Source organism: Anguilla anguilla, chromosome 3 (genome assembly GCF_013347855.1).
Source record: "Anguilla anguilla isolate fAngAng1 chromosome 3, fAngAng1.pri, whole genome shotgun sequence".
Classification (NCBI taxonomy): Eukaryota; Metazoa; Chordata; class Actinopteri; order Anguilliformes; family Anguillidae; genus Anguilla; species Anguilla anguilla.
Genome location: NC_049203.1, coordinates 37,420,255 through 37,442,105, shown reverse-complemented (window position 1 = coordinate 37,442,105; position 21,851 = coordinate 37,420,255). Strand labels below are relative to the sequence as shown.

The window sequence follows — 21,851 nt, the reverse complement described above, 5'->3', positions numbered from 1 at the left end:
CGTCCTGTTTGCTTCCGGTGGGCTCGTGCTTTCGTAGGGTATTATTCAAATCACCCTGCAACTTGCGTGTAAAATAAGTATGGGATTTATGAGAGCAGCGTGGAGGTGTGTGTTATGGAGGGGGGGTGAGGGGGGATGGGGATGGGGGGGGGGGGGGGGGTTGGTGACGCATGGGGGAAGCGCGGCCGCTGCGGCGGGAAGCGGTGACCTTTCCAGCGCCGCCTCCGCGCGGGGCCCCGGTGTCATTCGCGGCTCGTCGCCGTCGCTCCTGTCGAGGGCCGTTACTGGATACCGAGCGGACAGCTTTGTTTTCCCGAGATTTAATCACCGGCTCTGCTCCCGCGGCGCGGGAGGGTCAGGCCAGGGGTTTGGGAAGCGCGTTTGTGAAGACGCGGTGACGGCGGCGGACCCTGGAGCTGAGTCCGAAACGGAACTGGTTCTCAGACAGTTCTCTGTGAAGAAAAGACCTAAACTGAAAGTGAAGTAGACATGATAAATGTACAGGATTTATTTTCCACGGAACCTTTTTTCATCCATGGTGGGTAACCTGTGGCCAGCGGGTAATAAATCATGTAAAATGATACAACAGATAGGAAAATGTAGTCTACATATTATAAACTTGGAATTTTGCAATAACTGAAACTTTCATTGGGGTAAAGTGTACTTGAATACTTGAATAGGATTTTTTTTGTCATCATGAATCATTTTTTTTGTTGAATCAGCTCATTTTTAATGGCCCACATATGAGCGTGTGCACGCAGCGCTTCACGTCCCATTGAGGAGAATGTGGCCTGGAAATGTGGCCCACCACTGTCTTGCGGTCTTAGTTTGGTTGAAGGGCTGTCCTCCTGCGGTGTGTTCTAACATTAGCGAGACGAGTGTTTCTGATGGCCTACTGCACAGCTGCTTACTAGAGCGTGCTGAAGCCTTGGAGGAGATTTTTTACAATGGTTTTAAGAAGAATCCCAACTGCTGTTAGCGTTTAGCGTAAAAGCGTGAAGGATGGAAACTCAATTTAAGAGCCATAATTTGCCTGTTACGCCCAGCTTTCTTTCTGGGCCTGTTTTTCACCTCTCTTAAAGGGTGTGAATAGCCTGCAGGTTTAAGCCTGCTCCCTGTATGTTTGGGCGCTAATTAGACCGAATGAATCAAGGTACAGCCTTCACCCTCTGTTAGCAAAACTCTACTGTTTCGTGTTCAGTAATGTATGCCTGTTAAATCGGTGATGGTTACAGATTTTACTGAAACACCACCAAGAAGTGACAATCCTCCAGATTTCTCTGAGGGAGAACTGAATTCAATTCAATTCAATTTTATTTCTATAGCGTTTTTTTTAATGTGTCAGAAAGACACATTACAGGGTAGCAAGACAGAGCAAACAGAACAAACACCAGGCCTGAACCCCCAAATAGCAGGTACATAAGGTAAAAAAAAGAAACTCCCAGTGGGGAGAAAACCCTAAAAATAGAGCATCTTGGTTCACATGCTTTCATAGAAACGCGGGCAGCGGACAGCAGGGAGCGGAAGCTGCTCTTCAGGGGCGCTCGGATGTGAAAGGAGGCGTTTCGGCGGGGCCTGTTGACTTTTCCGAGCCTCCTTTCTTTCCCCTTTCCGCCTCCACCGCGAGCTCACCGCTGGGATTGTGTTTGACAGATATGGAGTCCGGAGAGCAGCTGTCCGCCTCGCCGTCAGCCTCGTCCTCCGCGCACGCGGCCGCCTTCTCTCCCGCCGCACGCTCGTCCGCCCCGTCCGCCAAGAGCCCCCTGGTGCCCAGCCAAACCACCCTGGGATCCACCCTCTCCACCTGCGGTAAGGCCAGGCTTGTTTCATACCAACCGGTGCTCGCGCGTGCGCATTGGCACAGGCCAGCACTAATGTACGCGCACACACACACACACACACACACACACACACATTTCAGGTTACAATATACTACTAAAGACACACTGATTTAATTTTATTTTATTTTGGTCTCTATTACCCATAAACACACAGATGACCATCTGTTATCATGCACGGGGTCCTGCTTGTCCATCTGACATATTTCTCAAATAGATGCCACACGATAAGTTTGAACATTGAAAAACTGTCTATGTGCAATGACTGTTTATGACACACATGCACGCACACACACATACTCACATACATATAGAAATGTTCGTAAAAAATTAACACACACGCAGCAGATTTTTATCTGGGAATCACACTTCCTTTTCTCCACCACATTAGAAAAGAGAAGATAAAACCTGAGGATGAACCCCTCTCTCTCTCTCTCAGCCAATCTGACACTTCCTGCTGCCAGGTTGGGTGCAAATTGAAAAGCTGCTTAAATGGTGAATACTGAACAATTAAAAAAGCGCCAAAGAAACTGTGCTTTCTCTCAGTGGCCTTATTACAACCATCTTCTCCCAGATAGCCCTTGTTATTGAACCTTTCTGAAGGATACATTAAAAAGCGTGCAGTATTTAATGTTTCTAAGTTTATGTGACTGCAGATCATGCTTAAAGCCATTATTCACCATGCAGGGACAGTGTGGATCAAGCTTTCCAGAATATACTGTAGAGTACACGTTTCAAAATTATGAGATTTTTTTCTCTTTTTTTATTAAGCAAAGGTAACTCATTATTTTTTCATCCTCCTAGGATAAAGAACCTTTAAACGCTTTTCCTCATGCCTTAATTAATTCAGCAAGAAAACAGTTAAAAAGTTTTGTACATATTAAATTAAATACGGAAGAGCACGCTGAAGTTACATTACTGTGTTGAGTACAAAGCAAATGGAGCTCTTTTATGAGATGTCTATCCCCCTGTGGTCTGTAAAGACATTACACCTCCAGTGCTGGCACCATCTCTACCCCCGTATCTGGGATTGAGTTAGACAGCACCCCTTATTCCTGCATGCATACTCCACTGTGCCTTATTACCTCATTAATTTTTTTTTCTTCTAAATACTTTCCAGATCACATGATGACATGTGTAGCACAGGGGTGTTAATCATTTAGTTTTTATGAGTTGAAGTGACATGCATTTGGGGAAACATCTCTAATTTTTCATAAATGTTTAAGCTTTTACGAAAGTGTATTTTATTTGCGTTTTTGTACTTTTGTACTGCTGTTTCCAGATGTAATCACAGACCATCCTCTAGGGTTTTCACTTCATGGGAAGTTGACTCTGTCATAAGTCTATCAGGCTATATTAAGATGAAACATCATCGTCGTTTTTTCTATGGTAATAATGATAGATTTTATTTATGAAATGCGTTTCTTAGCATCTCAGGCGTTACACAGACTTTAAACAAAAAACAATGAAAGCACCTGTGTTAGGCAAGCATAAAAACATTGTAAAATCTGAAAACATAGTTATATAATTAAGGTTTAAAACGTAAGTACAAGATGATGAGCAATGTCTGTCAATCTGCATGATGCTACTGATATAGTAACGGAGAATAAAACTGAATTAGAGTAGCTGAAGGTGGCTGTAGAGTTTGTATTCTTTACTAGCAGAGTCAGCAGAGTCAAGGGTATTGTCACAAACGTTTAACATTGATAATAGTCACAAATTCTAGCCTCAAAAATCTTATCAAACTCCATTTAATTGTTCAGAAACCTGAGAGGTCTTTAGAAAAACACTATCAGCCTTCATGACTGTTTTTCTCTCATTATTACTGGGTTGTAAGTCGTTGACCTGCTATTTTATCGGCGTTAGTTTATCCTTTAGTAATCTAATGGGAGGGTAGTTCACATGACACTAGTTTGTAATGTTTCTGTTGAGGGAAAAACTGTTGTGCTTTATGTATGATATTAAATATCTCATTTAGATATGGCAAGAAACAAGACTACAAGACTACTATTCTTGTGCTGTTTTATTTATGGAGTTTTGTTTATTGACTTACCTGACCTTCTAATTGTTGCCTTCTCTTTGAAGAAAACTTTGTTTTGTTGATATTTAACAAGTGGCCACCATGGAATAGTTTCATCGCATTAAGTACATGACAACACAGGAAAGTCGCAGTCCTCATTGAAAAATGGAATAATAGTTTCATTACCATAATACCAGACCATTACTTTTGCAACCTCCAATATTTGACTTTATCCCAAGTGATTTCCATGAACAGGAGTGTGATGAATCTGCTCTGTCCCCTGCTTTGCTGTTTTCACTTGTATTTCAAGCACATCAGATTTCTGGGCAAGGCCTATGAGAAATGGTTTTTAAGTTGTGACTGATGAGGTGGTGTCCTTCAGGCATTTATCAAAAGGTTCCAATTTCAATTCTGATCTGGAGCCAAGAGACTTTTAGGGTGATTCATAAACACACTGTCGCTGTTTCCATAGTGATTGGGGCTTGTGTCCTCTTAAAGCATTTTTCCAATTTGTTAATATTAGCTACCAGGGTTTTATTCGCCTGTCAGTTCCCATGATTCCGTCAGTTCCTGATTTTGATTTTAATTTGCATGTAAGTACAAGTTGATTTTAATTTCATATTAAGCACATATTATTTCTGAGCTTGTAGCTTTTGTGAAGATGTTTTTGCATTATTTATCAATGTGATATCAATGTTTCATCTTAAACCATCATAAGCGGCAAATGTATATGCATTATAATGGACAAGATGCATTTTCTTAATTTTTATAGGGGCTATGGATAGATTTTTGGACCCCTCGATATCTTAGACCCCTGTATTGATGAAAAAATTGTAGTTCCAACTTGAAAATGATGCAAAAGTGAGTTTGAGTCAAAAGAGCAGATTTGTAGTGAAATATATGATTGTGTTACGACTTAACAGTAATAGACAATTTAGACATTTTGTATTGATTTGGAGCCACTAAGGGACTCCAGGGTACACTGCTTTCTTTTTGCTTCATGGATCTTTAGTAGTTCTGCATGTCAGATTATGCACACTTGTGGTCAAGCAGTATTGCAAAGCTTCTCGCTCAAAGAATGAAATTAGTTTTGTTTTTTGTAATTAACTGCCGTTAGACAGCTTAGATTAAGGGAAGATATGCATCAAAATGTAATCATTTTTTCGGTGTAATACACTGTTGATATACAGCCAAAAAAGAAGCTATTATGAGATCACTAGATGCCCAAAAGGCATTTAACAGAGTTGATTGTAGTTTTAAGCTTCTCTGTTCTTGAAAGATTCGTTTTTGGATCTTAATTCATCAGATTTAGTAACACATTTCTTGCATCTACTGTACAGCAAAAGGAGCTTAGTAGAAGTCCTTTATAAGGAATCCCTCTAACTGTTTATTTCATCATTAGTTATTTATTAAGTGATTTTTTACCCATCAAATGATACTGATGACTTTACTGTGGAAACAGAGTTGTTTAGCTTCATAAGTACGATAAAGATTAAATTGTTTTCTGCATACTGCGGGACTTCATTTAGTTCAGAAACGAAGAGAAACCTGCTCAAATCGAAATCTAATTTTAATCCAATTGCCCTTCATGCTGATGTACATACTTATTGTGGCTCAATTAATGTTGGAGAAACCACTAGACAAGTTAAAATACAAATCTCAAAACATAAGAGTGCTATAAGATGGGCAGATACGGCATCACCTGTTGCCAAACATTTTCTTCAAGCTAATCATACTGTTGCTATGTTGAGATTTATGGTTATTGAAAAAGTTCACAGCCCAGCAAGAGGTGGTGACTGACAAACTTTGCTCTTGAAGCGGGAGGTGGTCTGGATGCATACATTAAATTCATTAAGCTCTAATGGTCTCAAGGAGGATTATGATTTAAGTTGCCGTCTTGATGAAAGAATGGAGCAAATAATTACATAATTGTTTCAGTTGAGTTTTTGGCCAATTGGGGGGATTCTATGATTCCTGGGCATCTTCACTTTTTTTGCAGATATCAGACATTTAAACATGGCTGTCATGTGATTATTTTAGTTTTTCTAGAGAAATGTAACAACGGAAATCATGCATCAATGGGTTTAGTTGGCTTTTCAATTATGTTATATTTAAGGTTGAAAATACAAAAAATGTTACTCAGTGATCCTGTATTGTTTCATGCGCTCACAGGTTAATTACAGTTTAGAGGACCTGTGTCTGGCAGTCTGACTACAGTTTAGAGCATTGAAAGTGTTACTCTTTGTCTTATGCTGTCTGTGGAAGGTCGATTTTTGCTGCTAATTTATTTGCTCAATAAAGTATAATTGTATAGTGTGCGGCGTAGTTCATAAGAACATGAGGAAAAAAAATGTACCCCCAAAATTGTTAATTTTCCACATGCACATCCTTAGCTGTGGTTAAAAAAACGGCTGGCGTACGTTCACATTTTCCTTATTTCATTTCTGTCTGTTTTAAAGAGGAAGTTGAGAACTGGAACACATTGTTTTGTTATTTGTACCATGTTGTGATGGCGTTCCAGTTTTTTGCATCACATTTAAAAAATTTTACTTTCTAACTTTTCAAAATACCCCAAAATACTGTTCTTGAATCACTGGTATCTTTCTTATTGTTACTTCTCCTTTGTAAGTTCATTAGAGATGTGACAGCAAGATGTTAGAAACCTCATATTTCTGTTAAATGCAGTTTTCATTATAGTCCCAGTGCAAATGGAGCACAGACAGGATGGTTCCTCACTCCCGATCCCTGTGGATTCAGACCGAATCCCTCATCTGCTATTCCACTGAGGTCACTTCCCATTTGAAATAATTATCTTTCTGTAATTAATATGAAATGATATATAATTGAAAAATCCAATTGGCTTCAACTAGCTGAAAGTAAAAGGTTTACAGAAATGTCTCTTAAAAAGACAGAAAATGATAGGAAGGCAGTGAAGAGTCAGATGAGTTCCCTGCAGCCTTCATTTTCCCTTGCACACATGCCTATCCTGAAACAACGAGGCCATTTTTGGTAAAATTATTTTTTTCTTTCAAATTTTGGCTAAAGGTATAATACTCCAATGCGAGCCTGGAGAACTGCTGAAATCCATGTCAATGTCCTATCCCACGAAGCAGCACACAACCATAGTTTACGCAGTCTAGATGACATTTTCAGCTTTTATACTGTAGCTATGGGTAAAATAATCTGTATGTGTGCGTTTATGGGATGGAAAAAGGGTTCAAAAAGGACAACACTGACTGGCAGATGCACACTTGCCAGAGAGTGAGGGATTCTGGACTTTGTGTTAGGGTTGGATAGCCCGAGAAGAGCCATAGAAAAGGTGAGGTTAAGTGTAACACCGTGTTACACTTTAAATGTACAGTGAGGCTATACACCACAGCAAAGATCTGCTATGAGTTATTATGGTTATTGTGTTAAAAAGTGAGATGGATTTGAAACAGTTAGAGACCTCTGGTTAACAACTGGGAAAATGCTCCAGGCAGTTATACCTTAAAGTGGTTTCAAGATTCTGTAGATAGGATCAGTGACCACATATGTACAGTACTGTACTCAGATTGAGCTATTTTTCCATGCAGAGAGAAATAAGTTAAGTTAAATTTTCTGTTTTCCATTCTGTATCTACTGTGTTTGTACCTCCTTAATATTGAGTGCAACATTAACTCAGTGTAATTTTTTTTTTTTTGCTAGACTTCCAATAAATCCTTCCACGCTTTATGGATTTCCCAAGCTTTTGTTAAGAGCTATATCAATGTACAGTATAAAGTGAACCTTTTCCCTCTCATCTATTTATTTAGATGTTTTTCATTTGGTCGTATCAATTCATTGTTCCTGCTAATGTTTGTTTTGGGTCCTTTTTGTCTGCTCATAAAGATTTATTTAGTAGACAGTTATGAAAAACCATTCTTTTTTATGCTCTGCTTCGCAGATACAATTAACACAAGCCTATTCATCGGATGTTTATGGATTGCCGCATGTTTGAGAGAATTTCTCGGAAACCAAGCCCTTTTACCTGCTGGTAGTAAAGATCACATTTTGTCTGAATTGAAGCCATGTACAGTACCATGCCATTTTTGAAAGCAACACACACCGGACACACTGTCATGGCTGTGACACGGAAGAGTGCTACTGGTTTTTTTTTTTTTTCATTTGTAGCTAATGCTGTTATTTTCTGGGAATGCTAAGAGAGGGAATCATTTGAACAACAGACTCATGCATTGTCAGAGCGTTTTCTAATTAACCAAAAGAAAATAAGAAGATGTAAAAATAGGCTGCTTAATAAAAGCAGAAAAGTAAGCAGTGTAGCATAGTTATCAGAAGCAATAGTAAACCAAAGCAAAATTATGACTAAGAATACAAACAAACTGGTGCTCCACGGAGAATTTGCTTATGGGACTGAAGGATATTCCCTATTTATCCTACAAGTTTATGCATTTACTTAATGGGGATCTTTCAGAAACGTATTTTTAGCTTTTCATATTTAATATGCCTCATACGTTACGATGGTTCTCACAGTCTTCGAGAAAAATGAAATCCCTTAAGCCATTATTTTTTTATGTATGCATATCACCTGGCGCGGTGAGTGATCGTTCCAGCAGCACATTAGACTTTCTTTTTTCTGCCTCCACTGGAAATTGGGTTTGGATTAAATTAGTTCCTTCGCCACTTTATCTCTCTGCACGAGAAGTCGAGATGTAATCTCATAATGCCAACGCTGATATTTGATGACAGGATTGATTTCTCAGAATAGATTTGAGAAACACGGTTGACAGCGATGGCGGTAATGATGAAGTAAACACGTGGACCCGAACCGAACGGGACGCTTGCGACACGTTCACATCGAAGCGGGTTTGCGTCAGGTAGACCCGTCCGTCCGTAGACCTCGTCTGGTTGGCCGCCGCCTGCGAGCCGTTTGTGTTCGTTCCGCTACCTCGCTGATGCACTGTTGTCCCGTGGAGAAATTCCCAGCAATATTTTGTGTCTCGAAATCTGTGTTGCCGCAATATGAACTGTCAAAGCTTCACAAATGTGTCATCTTGCACAGTGCAGGGAAATCCTCTCACAGGACCTTAATGTGCACATTTTTTAAAACTTTTTTTTTAGTAAAGACAAAGCTCACTTTAAGACCATAACCCCCATAGGCTGAAACACTTAAAACACTTTAAAATTCAGTTTCAGAACATTTTCCTTCATCGCAGCACCGAACACGCGGTGGAAATGAAGTAAAATCAGCGGTAATTATCACCTCGTTAGTGTCACAAGTGCTTAATTAGAATATATCAGTACTGCAGTCAGAACAAATAAAACACAGCGGATGCAAGTTCAGCAATATCTCAATACCTTAGAAGATGTATGGACACAATAAAAGGTCTTGGAAGCTCAGATCCTCACTGAATTTGGAATATGTCATTCCCAAACCAACCAAAACCGAACAGCGTATTTCAGTGTCGTAGAAGGTTGAAGTAGGAACTGTTATTTCCAACTTTCTCGATTTTATGACAACCAAAAAGATGAATTAGTCATTCATTGTTCTTTCACGCTTCGTGTGATCAAAAAGTACCTTTCGGCAAATTAGGTGCTCATACAATGCGTGGTTTTCACTGTTCATATTCAAATGTAGACAAGAGTATTGAGCTTTAAATATCCACGATAATTTCTTTCTGACTGGAATCCAGATTCCCAAATCTGTGTTTCATATTTGCGGAGCCATGTTTAAACAGATCAGGCTGGTTCCTAGGGAGTCTTTGTCCTTTATACTAGCTAATGTCTTTATTGATAATGCATAAAACATTCTCTAACCAGCTGGAGGTTGTAAAATCTGTGGGGAGATGGTATGATATTAAACTTTAACATTCCAATGGATGAATTATTTAGCTGCGGTGCTCCGGCGGTGTTGTGCATCTCCTTTTTAAGTAATCCAGGTGCTCCGGTTTGTCGTCTTCCGTTTGTCCAGGGCATCTGTTCCGGCAGGCCAGCGAACAGCCGTTCAACATGTCCACCGTCTCAAGTGCCTTCCCCGTGGTCAGCCACCCAGGCTTCGGCCTCTACACCACCAGCTCGGGGCGCTCCGAGTTCGGGGGCCTCGGCACCTTGGGCGTGTCCGCCGCCCTGGCGGCCCATCCCCAGCTGGGGGCTTTTCCAGGTAAGGAGAGCGCTCGGTGAAGAAACCTCTCTGTTGCCAGGCAGCTGTTCAGATGAACGTCAGAATTTGTCTGGCTCTCAGAGGAATTTCTTGGATACTTTCTCCTCCGATCTTCTCATGACATCAGAAAGGCAAGCTCATCTGAAAGGTTCGGCTATGAAGAATGGAAGACCATTTATTTACCACTTCAGGTATCTATAGATCAGTGGCCTCCACTAGTATGTCTTTGACCCAACTCTTAATTTTTGAAATTTTTTGCTAATATTTTGAAATTAAATTTCCTTTTAAGGATTCCTTATGCAGCGGATTGCATTTCTGCAAACCATGAGCAAAATGGCTAAGTATTGTATTCTCAAGCATTCGTTTTAGGAATGCAGGTTGACTGGGAACTTGGAGTCACCTGTTGTTCCAGGACTCACTCAGCTGCAGTTTTGAGGGGCGTCTTTAACATTCCCCAGCACTGCGGATCCCCCGGGGCCCGGAGCGAACGCCGCCGCTGCTATAAACTGTGTATAAAAGCGCAGCTGTCATTTATTGAAAAGGCTGGACGATGTTTCGCTTGAGAATAATTTCAAAAGAAGGGGGTTCTCCTGTGGCTCTCCTGTTCCGGTGTGTGATGTTCATTTCTGGTATTAACCCCGTGCGAGTCGCAGACGCTGCCAGAATGTTTCAGCTTAATAGTATCGTACATCAGAATAACCGGCAGCCTTTGAGGATTGACATTTATGGTGGATAGTTTCGCGCGGTTCTCTATAACTTTGACCTCCGCGGACGGCAATATCGGATGCTATCTGACATTTCTAAGTGTTTTGAGGGATGATGTGTTGTTTTGCCTGCTTCTCAAATGGTCTCTTTTTTGTCAATTGATTTTTAAAAAAGTAATAATGCTAGTGTTGTGTATTTTTGAAGCGCAGTATTGCTGATGTATTAAAGTCCATGACAGACATTATTTTTGTCATTTAGTCAAAAGAATGACTGTCTTTTAAGCTAAGTCCAAATTGATATCATTCATATATATATGGCTTTGGTTCGAAGCAAGTTCTTTCATGAGTATTTTTTGACTTTGATATTCTCAGTAGGTTAATAACCATCTTGCCCGACACAGGTTGTTGAAGCATGGTGGGGCAGGGGTGTGTGGACTGTTCTGAAGGTGCTGTGTAAGGCAGGGATGCTTGAATCTGGCCCTTGAGGCCAGTAGCATGGCTGTTTTTTTTTGTATTCAAATGATTGTTAATGCCACCGATTGGCCAGAAATTTGCCTCACCTGGTGTCCCAGGTGTGCATCAGTCCTGATCAGAGGGGAAGAATGAAGGGCGAGATTAGAGTACTCCTGCTTCAAGGTTTGAGTGGTGACATCGGTTGAGATGCGGTAACATCGGGGTCCCCCTTTGTATTCCAGAATGGTGGCGAAGCACAGAGGCTCACGGGCGGGGCCCCGCCTCCTTCTTCCCCCCTCTCCTGGGCTTACCCCCCTTCTTCACAGCCCCGGTCCAGAACCACGAATCCGACCCCTTTCTGACCCGGGGCCCCAGCAAGAACGGACAAGGCAGTCCCAAAGGTACGGCCTGTCAGGCCTTCTGCCCAAATATTTGCACCTGATTCATTCACTGTATTATGAAATTTTGCTGTTAAAGGGAAAGGGCATAAATGCTAATATATCCTTTTGGGCAAAGGTATAATATTAAATACATTTAATTTACCCTACAGGGAATCTTAAGAGCTATAAATATATTAATCATCATTTTGTGAGCAGGTGCTGGGAATATTTGTCTTTGGCAGCATATTTGTCTTTTTTTTTAACTTAAAAACTTTAACATCGATAGTTTTTGAACACAGTGCAAGACTGGGTTCAGCAACTGTCCCTCGCTGTCTTCTTGTCAGTACCAAAATGTAGCATAACCACCACGTCTAACCACCAGTTAACACCCTTAATTGAGCTGTTTGTTTATGCTTTATGTATCTACATACTTTGCAGTTCACTGTGTGCTCGTGTGCTTGCTGATACGTGTTAACTTCTTTATTGTAGCTTCACCAGTGGCATATTTACAGGGCGTTAACGCTGTGTAGGTGACGAGTTGCGATGTGCGTCCGTCTGAGGCCTGTGTTTGCTTGCGAACGCAGGTGTGAACAGCGCAGTGAACGGAAGCAGCATCTCTGCCTCCTCGCGGGGGACCTCTTCTAGCACAGCCTCCCCGGCGCTGGGGAACCCCCAGCAGGCCAAAGCCGCCAACTCCAGCAGCAGGAGCCACAAGAGCAACCAGGACAAGGCCGAGCAGAAAACTAAAGAGAAGGTGAGCAGCACGGCTGTGATGAAGAAGAAGTGTACAGTAGGAACATTGAAACCTTATTCTTTTTGTGCCCTGTGCATTAATCTGTGGTGAGATTCTCTTTTGGTCAGCATTCATAATTTCCTGGTTTAGAATTCTTATCGTTTACGTAGTTGACGTTATACATGGCATACGTGCTAGAGAAAAACAGGAAACGGTGAAAATCCTGTTTGGTTTTGTGTGGCTGCAGGGATATTTGAGATCCAGTAATCCGATACTGGACGAGGTCTGTTTGGCCCGGGGCGTTTTGTTGCCTTATTGATTGACGGTGCCGTTGCCCGTAACAGAAACCCTGCAAGAATGCGACGGGGAGCTCCAGTAACAGCGACAGCGAATCGGGGTCCTCCTCGGACTCCTCCAGCGACGGGGTGAGCAGCAGCGAGTCCGACGACCTGGAGGACGACGACGACGACGACGACGAAGACGAGGAGGAGGAGGATCCCAGCAACGAAAGCGAAGACTCCGACTTGGATAATGAGGCCCCGGGGAAGAGGAAGGAAAAGGTAGAGTGAGAAAGCCTGAGTCACGCCGAAGAGCGGCCAGGAGATTCGGACAGTTCAGAACGTAGCCTAGTTATTCCCCAGAAAATTCATCTCGGTCAAAAGCAGTTCACGGCTCATCCCCTGCTTGGTTTCCATTGCTTACAACAGAATGAAGCAAGCGTGCAATTTTTTATTTGGAAATGTAGCGCATTGCAGCTGGGTAAGGGTGGGATTTATTGCTTCATTTTGCCAATATTTATAGTTTGTTCTATTCAACCCAAATATCTGTGTTGTCCATGATGAACATAAAAGCAGAATTTCAAGGCTATCAAAATGTTTACATTTCATTTGCTTGTTTAACAAATTAGCAGGTAATTCATTTTTTGTCTGACACCATTCAGATCATGTAAATCATATAAATCTTCAACTAGCCTAAATTGAGTAAAATCAATGTAATTATCGCAAAGATAATGCTTTCTGACTATGAATTTAAATTGCACAATTAGGTAAATAAACTGCACTGGAAACTGTAAATGTTGCTTATTTTGGTTTTGTTTCCACATCATAAATGGCCAAACGAAAATGCAGCTTGTAAGATGCATATTCATGTTTGTGATAGGGGCCATTGTCTCTTACAAGCTGTACTTTCATTTGGGGATTTGGGCAATTGAAATATGGAAACAAAACCCCTTAAAGTACCCGCTGCCAACAATTTCATAATCAAAGTCACTGAGGCCTTGTAGAACTAAATAATAGGTTTTATTTAAGTAAAGGAAGCAGCAGTGGAACTTGGCACATTCACATTTCAAACGCGGGTATTGTTCGGGATGGGCTAAAATATATTCACTGCAGCTCAGCGTGGAGTTAAACTGTTGAGTGTCTCAAGTGAGGAGGTGAATATCTCAGATGTGCCAAAGTCCCGCGAAGCTGGGAGTGCATGCTAAGCATTTAAGTTCCTGAAGTCAGGATCTGACCCATAACGCCTAGCAATTATGCTTAACGCAGCTGCATCATGCTAGACTGAGCACAGCCTGTTACTCAATGTAATTATCGCAAAGATAATGCTTTCTGACTATGAATTTAAATTGCACAATTAGGTAAATAAACTGCACTGGAAACTGTAAATGTTGCTTATTTTGGTTTTGTTTCCACATCATAAATGGCCAAACGAAAATGCAGCTTGTAAGATGCATATTCATGTTTGTGATAGGGGCCATTGTCTCTTACAAGCTGTACTTTCATTTGGGGATTTGGGCAATTGAAATATGGAAACAAAACCCCTTAAAGTACCCGCTGCCAACAATTTCATAATCAAAGTCACTGAGGCCTTGTAGAACTAAATAATAGGTTTTATTTAAGTAAAGGAAGCAGCAGTGGAACTTGGCACATTCACATTTCAAACGCGGGTATTGTTCGGGATGGGCTAAAATATATTCACTGCAGCTCAGCGTGGAGTTAAACTGTTGAGTGTCTCAAGTGAGGAGGTGAATATCTCAGATGTGCCAAAGTCCCGCGAAGCTGGGAGTGCATGCTAAGCATTTAAGTTCCTGAAGTCAGGATCTGACCCATAACGCCTAGCAATTATGCTTAACGCAGCTGCATCATGCTAGACTGAGCACAGCCTGATGGAAGCGAGGTTATTAACTGTTAGATGTAATACTCCTGTACTGTGAGTCACGCCGGCGACTTTGGCGGTGCAGCAGCCGTGAGCAGGTGCATAGGTGGGCGATACAGAGCTGCCTTTGTGACAGCCCGAGCTGACGGGAGGCCGCTTTGTCCCGCCCCCTTTCCCAGGGGGCCGTGCAGAGCGGGGGCGAGAGCAGGGAGGACCGGGAGCAGCAGGAGAAGAAGAGCGGCCAGCGGCGGGGCTTCCCTGCCGAAGCGGCCACCCACGCCTACCGCCCGCCCCAGCTGGCCCCGCCCCCGCCGGCCGCGCCCCAGCCGGCCCCTCCCCAGCCCGTCGCCCTGGTCTTCCCCAGCTCCAAGGCCCGGGAGGAGGGCAAGCCGCACCAGACGGTGATCCAGGCCACGGGGCTGGCGTCCGCCGCTAAGCCCCTGGCCCTGGTCACGCAGCCCCGCGGGGAGGGCTCTGCCTCGCCCTCGCCCAAGCCCCTCCCTCTATGCCCCTCCCCCAAACCCATGCCCCTCCCCCTCTCCCTCTCCGCCTCGCCCAAGCCGCTCTCCCTCACCCTCTCCCCCAACTCCAAACCCAAATCTCTGACCCCCTCCCCGAAGCCCCCGACTCTCTCCCCTGAAGGCGGGAGGGCTAGCAGCAGGACCCTTCCAGACGAGACCCTCCCACAGCTCATCGATTTCAGACTGAAGCAGGTTTGTCGGCTGTGATGCCGCCCATGACACCATCTGCACACGAATACGCGGTTGGCAAAGGCACACGTGTAAAATACAGTTTGCTTTTCACTCAGTATCAGTCTTAAGTGCATATTTTTATTACCCCACAATTCTTGCAAATTAAAACAGTAAATATACAATTTTCTTGACAAAAAGCTGTTTCTGACGCACAGGTTTTAGTTGGTTAGTTGGTTTTCCCAAAACCAAAAAGGAAACCTGTTAAGTACTTGCCACAGTAAGGCATTTGATTGTATTTTGTGATGTCAGGCAACAGCAAGTAAGCGATTGAAAGTCACAGTGTATATAACTTTATTGGAACAACACCGAAAGCACCAAAGCAGACATGCAGCGTAGGTAATGCCTTAAGAGGAAGTCATCATAGGGGAAAAATGTTAATTCTAACACTGTTCACATTCAGTGTATTGTAGTTTTGGTTTTAATTATAATATGCTTGCGGAAATGTGTTAAGCCAACTGAGCCATCGTTTACCAAGGAACAAATTGTGGAATAATGTAATTAAGTATTCCAAATCAGTAATGTCTGCACTAATTAAATATTGAATAAATAGCGCTATTAATGATTAAAAGCCTCAAAAATGTCGTTTAAAAATAATCATTGCCTATGCGGCTAACACAGTGTGAAACTGTCTTTGAATACGGCTGTTATCACCGCAAGACAGGCAGTTTTTAGAAGGTAGACTGTGAGATCGTATTTTGGACAGTTGTTTTGTTTTTGGCTGACTGAAAAACAAGCTGTTGAACATAAGTAGACTCTGCGCAGAGATCGCCTGCTCTGATTGTGGTGACTGATTGGCTTGCTGCTCTGTCCGTGGCCACTCCTCAGGAGATCCTCCACCTGATCGTAATTCTTCCACCGGATGCCAGCGCTAAAAACATGCCTTTCATTCCCGTCTTGGCCTGAATCCGTCTATTCTTTGCATTTCCTGCTGATAATCTTGTTATTTCCAAAGTATTTTTCTTTGTGTGTTTGAATCCACGCTTGATTCCTGTCCCTTGGCAGGGTGCTGTGTCCATTTGATACAAACACCCACCTCATCTGCAACACTTTCAATTCTTTTTTTCACTGATTTAGTTTGCATTTCCCCTGCCAACTTTGGTAGGTATGCAAGCACATCTCAAAGCCTACTTTGCACAGGGAAGGCTTTTTTCTAATAGAGCCCAGCGATAATCATTTTTGGTTTGTTGCATAAATAAGCTGTTCAACATAAATAAATAACCAAATCCTTTGCATTGTAATATTGTCAGATGCATAATTCTCAGAATATAGGCTTACAATATATTTTCAGAATAAATTTGCCCCATTTTGTTCAAAAATCGCTAACTAATTAAACTAAGTACATGTTGGCATTTGTCACCTGTGTTCATCATGTATAAGTGCATGATGAGAGCCAGTCTAATAGTGGTGTGATTTATTCTTTCCTTCTGTCTTTCAGCCCTTCCTCTCCCAGGTTTTTCCCCTGCAGCTGAAGAAACCACAGGACCTCCACAAGACTCAGAAGAAGGGGGGGTCATCGACGCTGCCCCCTCCGAAACTCTTCCCTGAAACCCTGGTCAGCCCCAAGCTCCCACTTCCCCACAACAACCACTCCCACCTCTTCCTCTCCAGCACCCTCCTTGGGCACCACCACCCCAACGGCATCATCCAAAGCACCATCCAGGAAGCCCCGCTGGCCCTCATCACTAAACCTCGCGGCCAGGCCAGGACCCCGGACAAGCCCCTCCCCTCGGCCCCGGCCGCCGCCCCCTCCTCTGCGCCCGTCAACCTGAGCACCGGGGGCAAGAGCCACTCAACACAGCCATCTACCTCACCTGCCCCGGCCCTCGGGCTGGGGAAGAACTGGATCCCCAAGGCCACGCCCGCTAGCAAAGGGCTGTCCCAGAGCCACCTCGCGCAGTCTCTGGTGGACCTGTTTCGGGGGACCGAGTCCGACATCCCCAGCAGCAAGGACTCGGACGACTCCATTGAGGACGAGAACGACGAGGATGACGACGATGAGGATGAGGAGGAAGAGGACGAAGAGGATTCAGATGACAGCCCGTCAGGTCTGCTTCCTGCTTCTTGTTGATTTTTCTCATACTACCACTGCTTAGCATAATGTTGGGTTCACAGTATTAATTAATTGTCCTCAATACGTTATGGCATATTGGGATATTTGAAGCTACTGCTTATTTGAAGGGAATGAGGACTTCTCAATGCCAGTACATGTTGAATTCAGCCCCTCCTCTCTGTGTGCTTTCCCCCTGTAGTGTCAGATAGCAATCTGGATACTGACTCAGACGGTTCAGAGGATGACACAAAGGACCACGACGAAACAGAAACCGACACAGAGGGAGAGAAAACCCCGCTGAAGCTGACCAAGTCCACCTCCTTACTGGACACTACTTCCAACCGCTCTGCGAACTGCTCCCCTCTTAACCTCATCAAGACACCTAGCTTGGCCACGCCCTCCCTCCTGACCAGCTCTGGTGCCTTGACCTATCACAGCGCCCCGTCTTCCTCGTACACTCTCTGCATGCCACCAGGTACCCGCAGAAAAACGCTACTGACCACTGCCTACTTTCAGCTCTCACTCATGCTGAAAATAAATTGTGTTTAATGTTTGCTACCTAGGTGAAATGGTGCACACAGCATACTGGGATTGCCGTGCAACTTTGTGTGTATGCTGGGTGTTGGAGGCATTCCAGCTTGGGTTCACTTCAGTATTAGTTTTCCAGTTACTTTTTTTCTAACGCTCCTTTTTGTCCATGAGAATGAGTGACTGAAGGGGCGTGGATTATGCTTTTTCAGGCCAGGAGGTTTGTACAGTTACATGACCCAGCTGAGGAAAAAGGGCGTTCACAATGGGGATTTAATGTTTCCTCTGACCTGCTTTACCTATTGGTGAGCAGAGGTGTTTCCACGGAATTGTTTTTGGTCTATGTCAGCCATACCGGAGGTGTTTCCACTGACCCCTCCTAGCTCTAGGTATCTGAAGCATTTCCATAGCAAATTGACCCAAGCTGGCAATGTGCTGTAACTCCAGATGTGATAGTACATTGGCCAAGAGCCCAGGCAAATTGCACAGAAGTCGGTGTTTAATTCTCCTCCTGCACCAAACAGTGTAGCTGGAGCCCCTTTCAATGCTCAGGCCTGCTCTGCTCATGGCTAGGAAGCACGGTCATATTATTCCGTTAATTTACAGAAATAAACACTATGTGCTGAGCTGTACATGAGATCTTTCAAAACAAAGATCTCGGCTTGCTGAAAGTAGAATCGACTACTGTTTTCTCTCATCTTTATTTTTCCACAGTGGATATTGGGTGCCCAACTCCTCCTACGGCTGTTAAGTTAGACATACCAACCATTGAAACCATAAACCTGCCTATCTCCACAAAGTTGTTTTGTGAAGCTATACTATGTGTACTTTTTAAACTATAAAGCTTTTTAAAAAGTCTCCACTACCTTAACGTTAGCAGAACTCTGCATGCTACTGAATTCCAGAAATGAACCCTTTTGTCTGTTGTCATCAAACCTGCTACACATGCTTGTGATTAGGCCTGGGAGGCACACCCCATGTTTAGTGAAATGTGCCCGTAGGGGTACTATACCAAAAAACAGATTTTAATGCTAATTACTTTTTAATACAAAACTGAAAGCATATATTTCAACCAGATTTTGGGAGGAACATTATGAAACAAGCCCGAATTGACCAATCAGCTGAGTTGGTCACATGGATGTGCTATAGCACTTGTCCCCTTCATTGCTGCTTGCTGATATATTTATTATTATTTCTATTTTTATTATGGTGAAAAGGGTTCTTTATATTTATAAAATGTCACAGCAGGAAAAGGCATGTCGAAAGATATATTTGGTTCATATTTGGTTGCTAGAAGCTTTAAGTGTGTTTAAGTGTTTCTAGCAGTAGAGCGTTTTTAACCAAGGGTATTATGTTCAAGTGCTTTATTGCATAACAAACCCAAAAATTCACACATTTCCAGGATATGGATTTCACAGCCCAGGGTGGCTCAGTCAGTAAAGGAGTTTGCCCTTAGAGTCAAATCTGCTGATTCCAAACGAAGGAGAAAATCGTTCCACAAAAAAAGCAGATTCAGGGTCTCAGTTGGTTTATGTTTGTTTCATTATGAAACTGAAACAAATAGCAAGCTGTATAATGCTAACTGTTGCTCTAAAAAAATGTAGTGTTTCATGTATGAAATGGAATTCATAGCAGAAAGCACCCATTGGAGTGCATACTGTGTGGGTCTGAAGATTGCTGGTGTGTGTGTGTGTGTGTCAGTGGCTGCTTGTGTGTACATTGATGCTGATGAGTGGCTGCTCTCTTTCAGCACCTGGAAAACGGAGGAGAGTGACAGACGAGCGGGAGCTGAGAATACCTCTAGAATTTGGGTATGTTTGCGGGAAAACTCCGATTCCTCCTGTGACGCTGAGGGACGCCGAGTTCCTGCTGAGTTGCCGAGTGGCTAGGTTCACAAGTTAGATGTGAACAACTTCACAGGTTTTTGAAGAGCATTGCGGCCCAGGCTGGGATTTCCCCAGTGGGCATATTTCCCTTCTCCACTCGTAGTCTGACAGGTGGGGTTCCCATTGCTTCAGAGCACTGTGCGATTACACCCCACATCCCAGTCCTAGGGGTAGGCACAGTGAGCTTTGGGCAACAAGCAGCATTGTCACCCCCATCCCTTATAAGGAAACTCTGACAAAGCCACATGTTCCCTTTGGCAGAAGGTCTTGGAACAGAGCCACCGCGGTTAGGATTAGGTTTAAGCCCCGCCCCCAGGGTATCGGCCAATCCGGATGCCTTTCATCTGCGGGGGATGTTTTTAATCAGCAAATTCGGAGAGGAAAGGGGGAAAGAAATATATTTCACGCTCTGTTTGAGGCCCACGCCGGCTATGCTTAACAATGGCAGGTTTCCAAGAGCGGAGTGACGTCCTCCCTGGCGGCGGTCCAGACTGGGCGGCTTCGTTGCTGACGGAGTCGGGAGTCTCTGCAGGTGCACTGAACGCCAGTCTCTGAGGCCAGGCGGATTAGAGGCTGTAAGTGGCCAGGTTATATCGCTGGCCCCCTGATCCGCGGTGTCTAGACTGCGGCCAAACCGGCAGCGCTAATAGCAGGGGTTACGGCCTTGTCTATTCGCCATTATTGTATGATTGGAAAAAATGGATTCCGAGCCGCACATTACTTGCCTTTATTGCACCACTGTCCAAGAACCAGAAGAGTCGATACTTTGCTCTTTTGAATATGTAATCATTCCTTGTCAAATGCCCGCTCATTTGGGACGTGTTAATGCCAGAATTTGCTGGCATCGTCCTCAGGAACTGCTGAAGTCATTTATATTTCTGTGTCTTTAATGCTGGTCAAGTGTGTGGTTTTATTATAATTGAATGAGCTAGCTGGGGGTTCAGATGAAAAATAACTCTTATTAAGCCCCTGTTCATAATAGCCATATCCAAGCACAGTGTGTACTGAGGTGTCACTTTTGGGGGCTGGGAGGTCTCAGTGGGACTCAACATTCTCTTTCTCTCCAACAGATTGTTAATTATACACACAATATGTACAGAATAGAAAAACTTTTTTTTCCCCCATGGGGAACTCTTCAGTATGTTGTAGCATGTAAGGTGTGTGTGTTTGTGTGTGCGTGTGTGCGTGGCCGTGTGCAATACACAGTAGTATAAACGTCCACAGGAATGGGTTAACGAATCATGCCGATTTCTGTTCCTGAATCTAGTATGTGCCTGTTTATACAGTTGTTGTACTTTCAGACACTGACTTTTCAGTTAGCTGTAGTTACATAAGGCATTGTTTCATCCCCTTTTGCCTCCTGCGCAGTAATTCTGCATTGCCTGTAGTGCATGTTGCGTGTTGTTTTTCACCGAGATATTGCCATGCAAGTCTTTCTAAAAACTATTTTCCCAATAACAAACCCTTGAAAGTGCAACCACTAATGGGGCTTGCGTGCATTTACATGAAATGTCAGACACACAATAATGAGGCCCAGGTTGCAGAATCCTTACTATTCAACCAAAATGTAACCATATCCTGGATTTAATACATCTTTAGAAGTAGTATCTTGATTTCTATGCTAATTTTGAATTACACCATACTGCATTCCAATACAAGTCATCTGCATTATATATTACCACTGAAAGGGCATGTGTGAAATGATATATGATGATAAGAAATATGACCATAGCATATCTGCAGTATGGGTGGCCTGTCCTGCCTGGAACCCATCTTTTGGGCTGATGTTGTTGGTTGTACCTGTGTCACGTGGCCTTTGCCCCTCCGTCCTGAAGGTGGCAGAGGGAAACCCGCTTCAGAAACCAGAGCGGGCGCCTGCAGGGCAACGTGGCGTACTACGCCCCCTGCGGGAAGAAACTGCGCCAGTACCAGGACGTGGTGAAGGTAACCCCCCCCCTGCCCGAGGAGCGTGGCCTGGTGCCGCGCTGCCGCGCTTCAGGAGCTCAGATGTCTAGACGATGCCTCAGTTAGCTTGTGTCTCTGTGCCTGTCCCTGCTATCATCCATGCTGAGTGTGTAGAAGCTGACCTAAATCAGTAGATGACAATGCCAGTCTTAATGTGCCATGCTAGCTCAGGTCAGCAGCTGACGCCTCTAGGTTGCTTTTTAGTGTCACGCTTTTGCGCCCTCCCCCTGACCGCTGGATATCTTGTCT

At 43.6% G+C, this 21,851-nt stretch overlaps 1 protein-coding gene across 11 annotated transcripts in view; it reads left to right on the top strand.

The window, feature by feature from the left end:
• Positions 1–21,851, top strand: part of baz2ba (bromodomain adjacent to zinc finger domain, 2Ba) — a 103,017-nt gene that overhangs the window by 57,171 nt on the left and 23,995 nt on the right. For all 11 annotated transcript variants that reach the window (XM_035408995.1, XM_035408996.1, XM_035408993.1 and 8 more), the window contains 10 exons: positions 1,654–1,809; positions 9,809–9,997; positions 11,397–11,555; positions 12,119–12,288; positions 12,612–12,827; positions 14,601–15,134; positions 16,609–17,218; positions 17,423–17,698; positions 19,502–19,562; positions 21,473–21,581. In XM_035408995.1, the coding sequence (XP_035264886.1) occupies positions 1,656–1,809; positions 9,809–9,997; positions 11,397–11,555; positions 12,119–12,288; positions 12,612–12,827; positions 14,601–15,134; positions 16,609–17,218; positions 17,423–17,698; positions 19,502–19,562; positions 21,473–21,581 (2,478 nt within the window). In that variant the 5' untranslated portion in view covers positions 1,654–1,655. The remainder of the gene's footprint in view (positions 1–1,653; positions 1,810–9,808; positions 9,998–11,396; positions 11,556–12,118; positions 12,289–12,611; positions 12,828–14,600; positions 15,135–16,608; positions 17,219–17,422; positions 17,699–19,501; positions 19,563–21,472; positions 21,582–21,851) is intronic.